The sequence below is a fragment of the Stomoxys calcitrans genome, chromosome 5, assembly GCF_963082655.1.
Source record: "Stomoxys calcitrans chromosome 5, idStoCalc2.1, whole genome shotgun sequence".
Lineage (NCBI taxonomy): Eukaryota > Metazoa > Arthropoda > Insecta > Diptera > Muscidae > Stomoxys > Stomoxys calcitrans.
This window is the reverse complement of record NC_081556.1, coordinates 143,766,593-143,781,310: the sequence shown is the minus strand read 5'-3', so window position 1 is coordinate 143,781,310 and position 14,718 is coordinate 143,766,593. Positions and strand designations below refer to the sequence as shown.

At 37.7% G+C, this 14,718-nt stretch overlaps 1 protein-coding gene across 1 annotated transcript; it reads left to right on the top strand.

Moving 5' to 3' along the window:
* The first annotated feature begins 2,539 nt into the window (after positions 1-2,539).
* On the top strand, positions 2,540-14,051 carry LOC106090894 (uncharacterized). Its single transcript, XM_013257244.2, has 2 exons — positions 2,540-4,659; positions 13,632-14,051. Exons 1-2 carry the CDS (start codon positions 3,736-3,738, stop codon positions 13,995-13,997), a joined length of 1,290 nt encoding a protein of 429 aa, XP_013112698.2. The 5' UTR covers positions 2,540-3,735; the 3' UTR covers positions 13,998-14,051.
* Positions 14,052-14,718: the final 667 nt, after the last annotated feature.

The following is a 14,718-nucleotide window of genomic DNA, read 5'->3' as shown; positions in this document are numbered from 1 at the left end:
CAAAGCGTTTTAGAATACGTGAAACTTTTTATGTTTTTTTTAAGAATGTCGTTAAACTGGCTTATGTCGTTGAGATTTAGGTAGTCATGTGTTTGCTTAGCAAAAACTTGAGATGCGTTAGTCTTATTTAACGTATCATTGGAAACCCAAAATAATTCTCCCCTCAATTTTTTTTTTGTTTTGAAAATGTGAAACACCATGTGTTAAAAAAACTAAATCCCTGTTCCAAACGGCTATTTTTTATGAGATAAGTTTTTCATGGTGGTAACACCAGTTTATAATTATATCCAAACGTCATCTGTGAAAGTGAACAGTATTCAGTATACTCTGCCATTTTATCATGGAGACACTCGCAAACAAGTCACGAGTTCAAATCGTTGAAATTTACTATCAAATTTCGTGCTCTGTGAGAACAGCTCTATGTAAATCATCCAAGATATATTAATTTACAGGTAGTGGCAGTTGCCCAACAACAAAATATTGTGTGCACTATCTGCCAAAATCAGTGATTAGTGCAAATATAATTTTGAGTATGTTACTAGTTCACATCATTTTTCGTTGTTTGTTTGTTATGGTTCTTAACTAGAATACACACTCACACACAACCAAAACTCGTTGACAGATAGTGCACTTCGAGAGAAAAGAAGTTTACTCACCTGCTTACAGTACACTACCTGGTAATTATGTGCATTTTTCAACGCAAAGTTCAACACTCTCATTCTGTTTTGAGCTTTACTGGTACATCCCAAAAAACGACAGTTTGGTGTGGTTTATGGGCTGGTGGCATCCAAGACATATTAACCCAGGTAGTGTACGACAAACAGCTGCACTATGTCTCTACGAGTTTTGATTGTGTGTGTGGTCATTATAGTTAAGAACCATAATACACACAAACAACGAAAAATGGCAGATAGTGCACTTGATTTTTTGTTGTGGGCCAACTGCTCCTACCTGTTAAATTTGTCTTGGTGCCATCATTGGCCTATATTTCTTCAGACGACCGTGGAAGAAACTTTGTCGTCAATGGCAAACGACATCTACGATATCTTTTGCTCCAATTACTTGAGTTATTTGTGATTTGTTCGGCTTCATTCAATGAGGACTAATGCTTTATCGTTTTTTGTCATCGTGTTTTGCTAATGAAAATGGCTCTAGAGCTGCGTACCGATCGTTAATGACCTTTAAGGGCAGTATGCATCTCTGGCGAAAATTTCTTTTCTATAAAGCTGAGTATTCTGTTCAGCCCTTCAGGCAGAATGCTGTCAACCGAACATTTCGTTTGAGGTGCGTACTCCACTTTAAATGCAAACGACCCAAGCACGCCTTACATTTTCCCGCCAATTTAATCATTTTTTTATTTTGTGAAACACCCAGCTATGGGGAAAATATTGGAACATCTCTGTTACAAAAATGGCATGATTTTGACACCATGCGATCGGCGTTGCCAAATTCATACACAGCAGCGCCACCTACCACAATGAAAAAGAAACATGATTAAAACTGCATCGTTAAAATGGTTAGAAATTATTTTTTAACAAATATTCATAGCACTCTAGACGTTATAATGATTTGTAAGAAGTAGTTATAAATATAATTCTGTGCTGTTTTTTTTCTTATTTTTAATTTGACTTTGGCAACGGTATTTTCTTCCACATCCCCATTCTCACCATTAAGTACCCATCAGCCACTAACCAACATTCAGTAACTAGTAACCAATCAACCTGCATCGATTACTACCATCGATAACTGAAATTATGGTGGTAATACAGGGTGAAACAAATTAAAAAAAAATTAAAATAGTATTTTCGACCACCGCCAGAAAATTAAAGTGTGAGGGATCAATACCTATAATTTGGTATATAACACATACCAAAAATTGGTTTTCTTTGAACAATCCTTACAGATTATTGTTCCGAAGCCCATGCCAAATGAAAGGTATTTATCTCCCCTCTCATATTTGCGTACACTCCTGTTTGAACGAAGTTCGCTTCTGGCCTACAAACTGAAAATATGTAGTTAATTAGAGCTTAAATTTCTGCAAACTGTAGTTAAAAACGTACTTATTGAAATTTTAAGGTTGGAAGAGGATGACGCCAAGATTTATGTCTTCAGATGCTATTACACGTTAAGACTTGTCATACGTAATTTGCAAAATAAAGGCCAAAACAGAATGAGCACTTTGAAGTGCTACGAGTTTAAAAATGTAACTCTGCAAACAAATGCAAAAAATTACCACTCAAAAATTAAATTAAAAATTAATTTTTAACTTTGACCACTTAAAACACTATCTCCCAATCCCATGACAGCCGGTTGTACGTACCGGATTAACCCGATGGAGTCCTTCATCTGGAAGGGCTGCTGCCTCAGTGTACAACACACTGCCGCATCCATTTGACAAGTCTTACCGTGTAATAGCAGCTTTAGCAGCAGCGTATAGGTTTTAGTTAGTTTGTGTCACCCTTTATCAAAGCCATCATTTCAGTTATCGATGGTAACTTCAAGCAGGTTAGGTACCCAATCACAAGTAACCATATACGATAACAGAACGAACGAGAAACCAACCAACGAAATCGAATTCATTACCACATGAAAAATCATCAGAAAAGTATTGAAGTGAAATAAATTTCCGTGAAATAAGTGAATCATCATTTGAAGTAATAGACATTAAAATACCAAAATAAAAGAATATGAATTAGCAAAGAAATCGTAAGAAAAAAAGAAAGAAAGATTTTACAATTTTGTGCCCTTGAACAATCGAATTTGCAAGCAACAATACAAAGATCACGTCGTCAACGACGTTGTATTATTAGACAACCAGAAAATCACCTTTCACGCATACTACTCTACTCGAAAGTGTAGCAGAGGTACCCAACACGCACACACAAACGTTGATACATCTACATTTACAACAGTTGTTAATTGTAGACAAAGTGCTGAAGCGGGTAAGCAGCTAGGAAAACCCCAAACCCCGAACCAAGTGAAAAAAAGACAAATAATTGAACAATAACAAAAAGCAACAACAAAAACGAAGAACTAAACTCACGCGTGTATGTGTTTTTTTCATATTGTTGATAACAAATACAATTAAACCATAAAGCCGTAAAACGACGACTACGAAGAAAGAAAATTAAATTGCAAGTTCTGTGAGGTTGCTTTCATCATCAAAAAGTTAATTCCATTTGAGGTTTTCATACGGGGCACTCTTTTTCCCTTTTGAACTTTGATTGAACCAATGTTATTTGCTTCCAATAAATACGATGTTCAAGCTAACGTCTTCGGAATGAAAATCATGGGGCATCCCTGCCGTCATCAAGTCCACACCCGCTTAACATGTGGGACTTCTTTTACTACTATTGCTGCTGAGAAAACAAAAAACAATAACATCAACAACTACAACAATATCGAGGCCAACACTTCATCCTCTTCTATTAAAGCCAACATTCGTAATGCAACCTGGCAACAATATTTGGATAGAAACGTTGTTCCAGTTCCATTGAAGCGCATAGATAGAGACGTTATAGACAAAGATAACTTGAGAGCCGTCATTCGCTCCCACATAAAGAAGAGATCATTGAATTACACATCCGTCTCTGTATCCGGTGTGTTCCAATTGCGACAAGGCTCTTTGTTCAAGAAAAAAGCCCTTAGGCGTATTATCAATCGACAAAGAGAAGGCTACAATTGTAAACACAACGTTTTGAATTGGCATCTGAACGCTGCTGGTGGTCCTGCCATATGATTGGAATCAGCAACGACAATCAAATTTCTCAACAACAGTACAAAACTAGCTGCCTTGGCCAAAACAAAATGTCTACAACAGCAGCATTGAAAGCCCACCATCAGCACCATAACCATAGTGCTGTGGCGGCGGCATCCTTTCAGCCGAATAAATCCCAAAATAATACAACCGCTATGAAAATGTCATCGCTGGCAGCTGATCTATGCAAAGCGGCCGCAAAGCCCCTGGAGACAGCGGTGGTCGTCAATAGTATAATATATTCAAAACCCTCCTTTTGCAGTATTGTTGTGGATATTGGAGGTTCTGCGACAGCAACGACGGCAGCATCTGCAACTTCAACGTCGAAAGCAACGACAACAACAGTTCCCACGGCTGCTGCAGCTGGCGGCAAGGTTGAGGTTACCAAAGACAAAATGGCCGAAAAAGAGAAAAATCGTACACCACAGAGCACATGGAGCGATAAAAACTCATTTGTGCCACCATTTGCCAATGAAGGGTTTTTCCCTATGGCTGCATTGGCTGCCCCCATAACAGCTCAAGATGCCCATGTGTATATGATGTGTACCACCATGAATGGTTCCATAAATCATCATATATCCGAATTTTGTGATAATCTCATATCTATGGGTCTATTTGATAAAATGACAGACAACCATGAACATGATGATGATAGTCTGATTGAATTTGCCTACGACGATGAGGACGAAGGACCATTTAACCAGAATGAAATTGAGGAAGAGGAGGATGACGAAGACGATGAAGATGACAATGATATCGATGTCGATGAGACTGATGATGACGATGCGGAGTGTGAAGATGATGATGATTTTTGTCTATTTACTGGTGAAGACGTTGTTGATTTCATAAAGCCCTGCCCAATTGCAAAAGCAACAAACGAATATTGTGATAAAAAGAAAAAGGTAATCGCATATTTCCATTAAAATTATTTATATATACTAACCATTAATTATTTATACACATTTATTTCCAAGTTATATTTCAAACAAATTTTCGTGGTTTCGTTATGCTTTTTGGGGCACTTACTTTTATTTGTGTAGAGTTATGAATCAATGAGAATTCCCATAAAATATGGTACATTTCCCGAAACTCGCCATATATTTGGGTAACTCGGAATGTCAAAACAAAAATAACATCAAATACAGTTGCTTATTGGTTTTAAATTTGCCAAGTAATTCATAAAACCTTTAACACGTAATCATTCATTTTGCCATAAAATGATAAAAAAAAAAATAATTTTGATTAATTCAAATTTATAAAAAAAATATTGGCATTAATATTTTCTGCGTGTTCACCTATTCACTAAACATTTGAGGCAATTGTGAAATTACGTCGCTGTTTTGGGTACTTACCTGACATCTTGAGCGCCGTTCATCGGCCGTTATCTGCATTTCCTGTGTGAATTTCATGAATTGTTTATGACGCTGCTATTTACTTCCAATCTGAAGCTGAGCTGTATCGCATAATACATTTATATAGCCCCGCATAAATATATCGATCTCCCTTTTCGAGTATTAGGAACAAAGAGTTTTTTCTCCAAATTTTGGTAAAATAAAAGAAAAACCAATTGTAGACCGACACCAAAGCTTTAAATTGAATTTTAAACCATATCGTACAGACACAATTGGAGATAAAAACAATTTTGACCAATATGATGGTTTTTCCTGGTTGTACACACACTTCCATGTAAGATTAGCCAGCTTCTTGATATGATAAGGGTTATTCCCCTTGGGCTTGTCTTATTTAGTGCGTCACTTGCCGAGTTGGTATCGTACTCAGATAACCATTGCAGGAGTAGTGTTTTCGGTTCCCACAACATGAAGTGTTTTTTTAGTGCTATAAAGAGCAACTCATGATTAATTGGTTATTATTATATGTTACCCCTTGATATCGATAACTGTCCAGGACAACTTTGCACTACAATTCTTTTCAGAACTTCTGACTTGCACTGGATAGAACTAAAATAAAACGTAGCAAGGAGCAACTATGTAATGGCAATGTACTAAAATTTTTATGGATGATTCTTTTCAAAAGACTGCCACTATAAACTAACAACAATCATTTATGTTTTCGTCCGTTAGTTGTAGTAGTCACCCTGTTACGCAAAGAAAATTTCATTTGGGCTGCGTACTTGCAGTGAAATGTTTGGTAACGGTATCGGTAAGGAAAATTTCGCTTAGGATATGTCAATGTATTTCTTATGGTAACAAAAGTGCATACTGCCCTTTAGTTTTAAGTTGAATAGAATTGACCGTATATATAAACAAGACACTGGTTTCCAGCGGAACAGAAATCTGAAACGTTGTCATCAATCCCAGGTGAGTGGGAATTGAGGGCATCCATCTACCAAAACGTAGTTGCTCCAAAACGTTGATTGTTTTAACAATGTGCTGTGCACTGAGGCGGCAGCCCTTGCCAATGAAGGAGTCCATGGGGTATCTTTCTGTTCGACATTTTGAGACACAGGAGTAAAAGAATTCTGAACGATGTGTGACCGTCTTTTTAATTTTTCTTCCGACAGTTCTAAAACAATTTTGAACGATGTCTGAACGTCCTGTCGTAGTTTTTTTATTTTTCTTGCGATAGTTTAGCCCGAAAGGACTTATGAACGATGTCTTTGCTCCTTGTACTCCTTTTATGCTTGTTTTTTTACATATTGTTTGAACCGTTTGGAATTTTTGTTTCGACATTTTTGTGGAAATTCAGAACAAATTCTGCGCTCTGTGTCTGACTTATTTTGTTATCTGTTTGGTTTTTTGTGTAACATTTTTTTACTGGTAGACATTTTTCCCCCACAGTTTAAAAGGAATTCTGAACGATGTCTGAACTCGTTGTCGTATGTTTTTGTGGTTGTTGTAGCCACACGTTGCAAGTATATCGATCCTTCTTCTGTCTTCCTAGTCTACTCAGGTGATTGGTCACCTGTTTAGGTGCGAGCTAATTCCGGTCCATCAGACCAAACGCCGCGAGGACGTTATGGTCATTGATTATTTGAAGGCGTCGTATCGAGTGTCATAGGCTTTCAGTATTTGAGCCAGAGCCGGTGCTCTGGGCTCTCACTGCTATTCCGTATATGGAGCATACCACTGTCCGCAACCTGTGGCCGGTAGCTTTCGGTTCGCCATTGGTAATTTAAAGGCGCCAATAACTAAATAATTACTTGGGGGCCACCGTAGCGCAGAGGTTAGCATGTCCGCCTTTGACGCTGAACGCCTGGGTTCGAATCCTGGCAGGAACATCAGAAAATTTTTCACCGGTGGTTGTCCCCTCCTAATGCTGGCGACATTCGTGAGGTACCTTGCCATATACAAAACTTCTCCTCAAAGAGGTGTCGTTCTGCGGCACGGCTTTCGTGCAAGAGTCGGTGCTGCTCGATACTTCTATTTGTCCGCGACTGCCGTTGCAGCTACTCCGTATAGAGCATTCCACTATCCGCAACCTGTGGACTCGCCCGTTAGCTCACATATAAGCTTCTCGTGACAGCAATGAACACCACATAAATTGGAGCTCACTGTTCCAGCCTGGATGGTGCTCATAACTTTCCCGTGCCGGGCTGACATGTTTGTAGGTTTCGCCTGTGTGTTTCACACTCTCGCGGTGCATACCGGTGTCGCATAATTTAGTAACGATCGCCTTATAGGTCGTCAACAGGGTTTCCTTGACTCTGTTCTTGTTCTTTGCCGTTTCGCAGATCGTAGCAGTGTGGACTGACAATAAGAGGCAGTTGTCGAGAATAACTTCCAAGATTTTGAGTGCCTTACCATTGGAATTGCTTGCCGTAACGTTGCTGATGTGGGAGATTTTTAGGTTACGGCTCCTGAAAAGTTCTGTCAAGTCCCGGAGATAAATATATATTTGCTCACACAGTCTATTGATGTTATTTCCCTCCGCCAGGACAGAGTAGTCATCTGCATAAGATAATATCTCCACGCCAGAGAGAGTGGGAGGGACTTTGAAAATGTAGAGGTTAAACAGTGCCACAACATGGTCAAATTTTGCATTTGCCTCGACTGTTTCAGTATTGACATCAAAATAGGGATTTTTTCCGATCGCCTAGAACATCTTTATTTTTATTATTATATTAAATTGGATATGAAAGAACATTTGTCCCATTAGCCGGAAGTAGAATAGCGTTCTAAGCGCCTCGATCTTCTGAGCTCTTTCTAAAATCTCTTACACCCAGTTTCAAGGTGTCTCCCACCACTTGATCATTCATCGAGGCAATAGTTACCATGGATGTGGGAATTCATAACTAAACACTACGTTAAAAAGCCGGATAATTGCTGCTTCGAGGGACTCAAGACAACAATTCGGGAGATCGATTTCTAAGGGGGCAATATCAGGTAACACACCGATTTGAACCATACTTATCACGCTAACTTGGAGCCATAACAAAATATTTCGTTGAAAATTTCGATCGGATAATAATTGCAGCTTCTAGCGACTACCAAAGTCAATTCGAATGACCATTTTATATGAGAGTCTAATCAACCGACTTGGGTCATTTTATTCCCTAGAGACAATCAGAAGTATCTGTGCAAAATATCAGACAGATATATTAATACATTCAATAGTAATCGTGATTTCCGCAAAAGGACAGACGGACATGGCTAGATCGAAGTGGGGAAGATCATATATATTAATAGTTTTTATAGACCGCAAAACTATATTTCGGGTTGTTACTAACGGAATGACTAGATTAGTATATCCCCATCCTGTGGTGGTGGGTATAAAAAAGCAGATAAAGTCAATAATTATTTAAAAAAAAGTTTGTTTAACTATTTTAGTCGTTTTATTTAGTTTTCATTTATTTGCATTTTCTGCAATCGTTTTTGTTGTTTGTTTTTTTTTATAAAATTTGAGGCAAACACATAAACAAGAAAAGTCTGTAATGTTAGCTTGTAGTATGGTCATTGACCAAAAACCCGTACTTTTTTATATTTAATAAAAGGTTTCTTGCTGAAATTATAATAAAACATTAGGGAGATGTGATATGGATATAGAGATGGGTTTCAATTCAGAAATTATACTCTAGTTCAAGGCGTTTTCATAAGGTGGCCGCATTAACACAGCTGATAGAACTTGATATGTCATAATTTTTGAATTCGCCCTACAAAAATGTTTTCTGCTGCTATGGTTCTAAAACCGAGGCATGCGTCTAACAACCTCAATCGCTGTAAGCTTCACTCAGGGAACTTAGGTCCATTGTGTCGCCCCCAAAAGATTCAAAAACCTCAAAAGAACATCGATAAAATTTACGTCAATACAATGGCAGACATTAGAATGAAGATGGAGCCGAAATGCATGATAAAACGGCGGACAAGCGGGCTGGATAATTCCTTCCAATCTGCCATTTTAAGCTGTAGTAGTCACGAATAGCGCAAGGACTATGTACATGATAATAATTAAGACATAATTGGAGGCCACCGTAGCGCAGAGGTTAGCATGTTCGCCTATGTCGCTGAACGTCTGGGTTCGAATCCTGGCGAGATCATCAGAAAACATTTTCAGCGGTGGTTTTCCCCTCCTAATGCTTCAAAAACTTCTCTCCAAATATGTGTCGCACTGCGGCAAGCCGTTCGGAGTCGGCTATAAAAACGGAGCCCTTATCATTGAGCTTTAAACTTTAATCGGACTGCACTCATTGATAAGTTTGCCCCTGTTCCTTAGTGGAATGTTCATGTGCAAAATTTGCAATAATTTAGACATAGAACACCTTGTTCGTTTATCCATAATCCTGCAAATAACCCCGCAATTCCGTGGCAGTACCACAATAGGTGCTAAACCGGCTATAACTCCTCCTCATCCCAACAAATCAAACATTGCCATGAGAGCGATAGCTTCGCACTATCTAGGAGAGATCCCCTGTGAACAAACTAAGTTATCTCATATTGGTGAATAGCACAAACTTTATCTTTCGAGGGATACATCATGCGCATTGGCGCACGACCACACACCATAATGACAACATCATCCTTGTAGCCAAGAAACTTTAACTGTTCTCTTCAAATGACCTGATTAAGCTCTAGTTACAATCTTCCTATTTGAGCCTTTTGATAGTACAACGCGTATTATTCCGCACCATTTAAAATCATCTTCAATTGGTAGCTATCTACCTCTACAATAACCTAGTAAAAACAATTTAAACCTGTCATCCTGGTGATTTTGTGGGTTAAGCCATCGGAGCTAATGGGTATGGGAAATTTGTCCAAAATTTGAAAAGTCACGGTAAAAAGAATTTAATTCGCCTCGCTTAGAAATTTTGACATATCAAGTTCCCAAAAAATATGCTTTGTTGTAGCAATTCGCCAATGCGGCCACCTTATTAAATGCGTCTTGTTCTACATTTTAAAATGTAATCGATTTGTATTATCGATGGAATCTGTATATACATTTTGTCTTTCTCTCAGAAATACTTAAAAAACTATTTTTTTCGTCATACAGAAACATCAGCAAACATTTTTCAAGTTTTTTTTTTTTTGCCTGTTAAGTTTCCATTTTGTGTGGCAACTATTCACAAAAAGGCTTTGGGCTATTATTTTAGTTGTTGTTGTAGCAGCGTGTTGTACACCAAGTAATTGGAGAAGACCTTATACCTTACCTATCTATCTATCCTCGAGCAATTTTGTTATTCATATCACAAATAACGCAACAGACGTTTTGCTTTGTTTTGCTTGAATAACATCACAGTGCCAATTGACGTTGCCAGTGTGAGGGACAAGCATACAAAGAATTTTTGACGTGAAAAAGTATTGATGTTTGAAAAAAAAATCCATTAGTCTCATTAAGTTAAACATAATGAATATCATGACTATGCCTGTTTTGTCTTGTACAAGTTTTCACTTTCAAAATATGTATACAAGGAGTTGGTTCAAACGTTATGTGAAACTCTTAAAAAATTCTAAACTTCTTCCGCATTGCATTTATTTCTATGTGGAATGCTTGGTAATTCTCTTTAAAGAATTTGGGAAGAACATGCATATTTTAGCTTCATTAGTCTTCGCATATATTTATAAAGCTGTTGATTCAGAGATTTTTATTTTTTCCCGTTTTCTTTGTCAAGTGATTCGTCAGCAGTTTTATACATGTGTATTGATGACGTCATTTGTTAATACTTTGTACTCGTTTCGAAAAACCCCTAATACATTCATATGTACATACATATGTATGTGGGAATATCGAGAATATAAACGGTATTTCTGATCTTGCTTTCAACTCGTATGACTATGAATTCTTATCCATTGTAACAACAACGGGGCAACGACATTGTAACAACAATGAATTTATTTCGAATTACTCCATATTTATTGCATGTTATAGATATTTTTCAGTAAATAATTTTTTATACGAGTTTGTCAAAGAGAGGGAGAGAGAGATAAGGAGAGAAATTATCGATAACGAGTATTAGAGATACCTATAGGCTGTCAGATGTTTAGAGCAAAATTGAGTTTTTATCCGTGAATGTTATCAAATCAAATTTAGATTTATTTATTTATTCAAACATGTAATCTTATATATAAAATTAAATTTGTGTTTGTATGTTCGTTTATTTGTTTGTCGCCCCGGTAGCCGAGTTGGTAGCGTGCTTGGATTACCAGTGCAGGGGTCGTGGGTTCGATTCCCGCCAGAAGCCTTGGTCTGTCGCTACTGTGGTATCACAATGGACTTAAAATTGTCTAAGTGAGTCTGTTAAAGACTGCCACTCTAACCTAACCCCCCAACCTAACCTTGTTTGTTTGTCGGTTTGTTTGTTTGTTCCGTATAGACTCAAAAATGGCTGGAAGGAAACATAGGCTATATAATTTTTTGAATCGGAAGGGGGGCGGACCCTCCCCCTTACCCCAAAAGTACTACCCAAAAATAAAATTGGACCGATTGGGACAATATCGGATTCAAATGAAAAATATTCAAGAGTAGAGTACGAATTTCATAATAAATGTTGGGTCCAAGTACCTGGGGGGCCGCCCCAGTCTCAAAACCCCTTAAAATAGGTTTATCTGACGATCATGACAATTTGGGACTCAAATGAAAGGTATTCGGGAGTAGATTACGAATATGGTCAGGAAGTAGAATTAGGCTTTATAATTTATTGATAACGGAAGGGAGCGGACCCCCCACCGTTACCCCAAAAACACCACCCAAAATCAAAAGTGGACCGATAAGACCAATATGAGTATCAAATGAAAAGTATGCGGGAATAAATAACGAATCTGGCATACAAATTCATGTCGAAGTATAGGGGGTCACCCCACCTCCACAAAAACGCCCAAAATGGGCATATTAGCCAATCACAGATATATGGGACTCGGTTTGTTTGTTCCATATAGACTGAAAAACGGCAGAACCGATTTTCTTGAAATTTTCGCTGCTTATCTAAGTTGGTCTGAAAGGAAACATAGGCTATATAAGTTTTCGGTGTCGGGGTACGGACCGTCCCCCTTCTGCCAAAAACATAACCCAAAATCAAAAGTGGACCGTCCGGGATAATATAGGAATCAAATGAAAGGTATTGTAGAGTAGAATACGAATATGGTTTAAAATTTGAATCTAAGTACCCATCGGGCGCCCCAACCCCAAAACTCTCCCAAACAGTCATATTGGACGTCAATTCCAATATGGAGCTCAAATGAAAGGTATTCGGGAGTAGATTTCGAATCTGGCAAAATCAGATCGAAGTATAGGGGGTCAAGCCATCACCCAAAAATGCCATTACACCCATTATGGCCATATATGATATTGTATATATTGTATTTTTATATATGTAACTATGCTATCGTCGTTATACAGCTCATACAGTTCGTAATTCATACGACGCCTATATAATCCATTAACGCAAACAGGTCCATATATTTTACGAAGAATCATTCTTTCAAACACTCCAAGCACTGTCTCGTCTGCTTTCACAAGTACCCATGCCTTGGGACCATATAACAACACTGGTAGTATCACTGTCTTGTATAGTGTTATCTTCGTCTGTCGGGAGGTGGCCTTGTTTCTAAACTGCCTACTCAATCCAAAGTAGCATCTGTTTGGGAGAATGAGTGTTTTCATCAAGCAGTTGGGCCAGTCGAGTGGAGTATTGCATTGCCATCTTTTGTGTTTGCAGCTTTTCCATGTCCATCTTCCGTACTTTGTCTCTAAGTTTACTCCGGTGGATGAGAGACTAGCCTTATTTGCACCCAAGCCCAGATGGAAGACAAGCACGAACAGACCAAGGGTATTTTCTGAGAGCACCTGAAAAGATAATACGACCGCTGTCCCGCCAATGACATTAAAATCATTCTGGCAAATTTTATTGCGTTTTGTCTGCAAGTAGTAACGAACTTGTGCCCAATGAACAACTCTCATGCATTATTTTGCCACTCTTATCTATGGAATTCTGGAAATTTTCCTGCCTCGCGTGGCTGGCAAATAATTTTGCAAACTATTTAATACTTCATTTCGATAGATAATGGTTAACAAGTTTATTTTTTTTTTCATCCATCCATAAAAAAAATGTTTCATGCACAGGGCCTGTTTACGGTTTTTATTCTAATATTTGTATAGTCATGTGCACACTCCTTTAAATATTTACGTTTAGCAATGGCATTATTGATGATAGCACATGTTATCAGCTGCTGAAATGGGTGGGAGAGGGTGATTGGGGGGAAATAACCCTTGCCGTGTGGCATAACAATCACTAATACCGGTATTTTTGTTTTTGTATTGCTGTACTCACGTAGTCCATTCAGTCTTTTTTTTTTTTTTTGAAATACAGAAAGAAGTTATTTCCCTGTATTCAGCCCATGGCTTCTTAATTGCTTTTGTTTATGGATAAACCTATTTTAATTCGTGTTGTTTTTTCTTTTTCTTTGTTTGGTCTTCTTTTTTTCAGGTGCGTTTTAATACCAAACCCGAGGTCCATGTTATGCACGCTTGGAATTATGCCTATCGTGCAGCGCGCAAAGGTCATTGGGAAATGTACGCTCGAGATCGTGAACGTTTCAAAATGCGCATAAACCGAGTAGCAAACGTTTTGAATCCCATCTTGGAGCCTGAGCATCGTCTTAAAGTCTACGAGAATCGATTTGCCAATTTGCACGTAGTTAAAAAAGAAACGCCACTAGTGCTGGCAGAAGTAGAAGAACCAAAAGGAAAGCCCAAACCTCAAATCCCACACCCAATACCCAGAAAAACAAAGCGACAAAAAAGGGAGCGCAAAGAGAAAAGAAGACGTCGAATGCGAATGTTCAGATTTTAACTTAAGACCATATAAAAACTAAATAAAAAATAAAACTGTTGCGTTTCTTTGGTAGCAGACGATTTTATTGCAATATCTGCCAATATTGTCATTGGTGATTTTGGTTGAGAATATTCATGTTCATTGTTGTAAATATATCTCATCGTTTAGAAAAACACACACGCCTAAACTTAAACGAAATTTAAAATATTTTCTAGAATTACTCTATATTTTCGCTCTAATTTTATTCACATTGTACTCTTTAGAAATACTAGTTTATATTGAAGAAAATTAAAATACTGTCTTAAAATAAAAACGGAATATGTATTATTTAAGAATTTATCTAAACAAAATTTTGTTTTAGTTTTTTATATTTTTTTAAGGGGGAAAATAAAAAAAAATGCATTTTACATCCTGTTCCTAAAAAATTGCATTTGTTAAAGATTGAAACATGTCAGCCAAAGCGAATCAATACTAAATTTAGCCAGTTGATATAATTTTATGACTTCCCTTCAAGTCAGGACCTTGACAGATTCAGATGACAGACTCTTGCAAGATTGCAAGTACGGAAATTTAAACTAGTTGAGTTGTTGAGCTGAAGTGAATCATGGCACACACTCAATTGAATCTTGGTTGTCCTCAAACAGTGAATACGAGGCCTAATCTTCCATTTTGCAAAATGTATCTTGAACATACTATCAAACAATTTTCTCGGTTTCTGGTAGTGTGAGATCTTCCCCAG

Bases quoted from the DNA above. Each gene is read 5' to 3' on its own strand.
- LOC106090894 (XM_013257244.2), top strand. From the start codon at position 3,736: ATGATTGGAATCAGCAACGACAATCAAATTTCTCAACAACAGTACAAA. The intron at 4,660-13,631 runs GTAATCGCATAT...TCTTTTTTTCAG, and splicing joins ATTGTGATAAAAAGAAAAAG to GTGCGTTTTAATACCAAACC.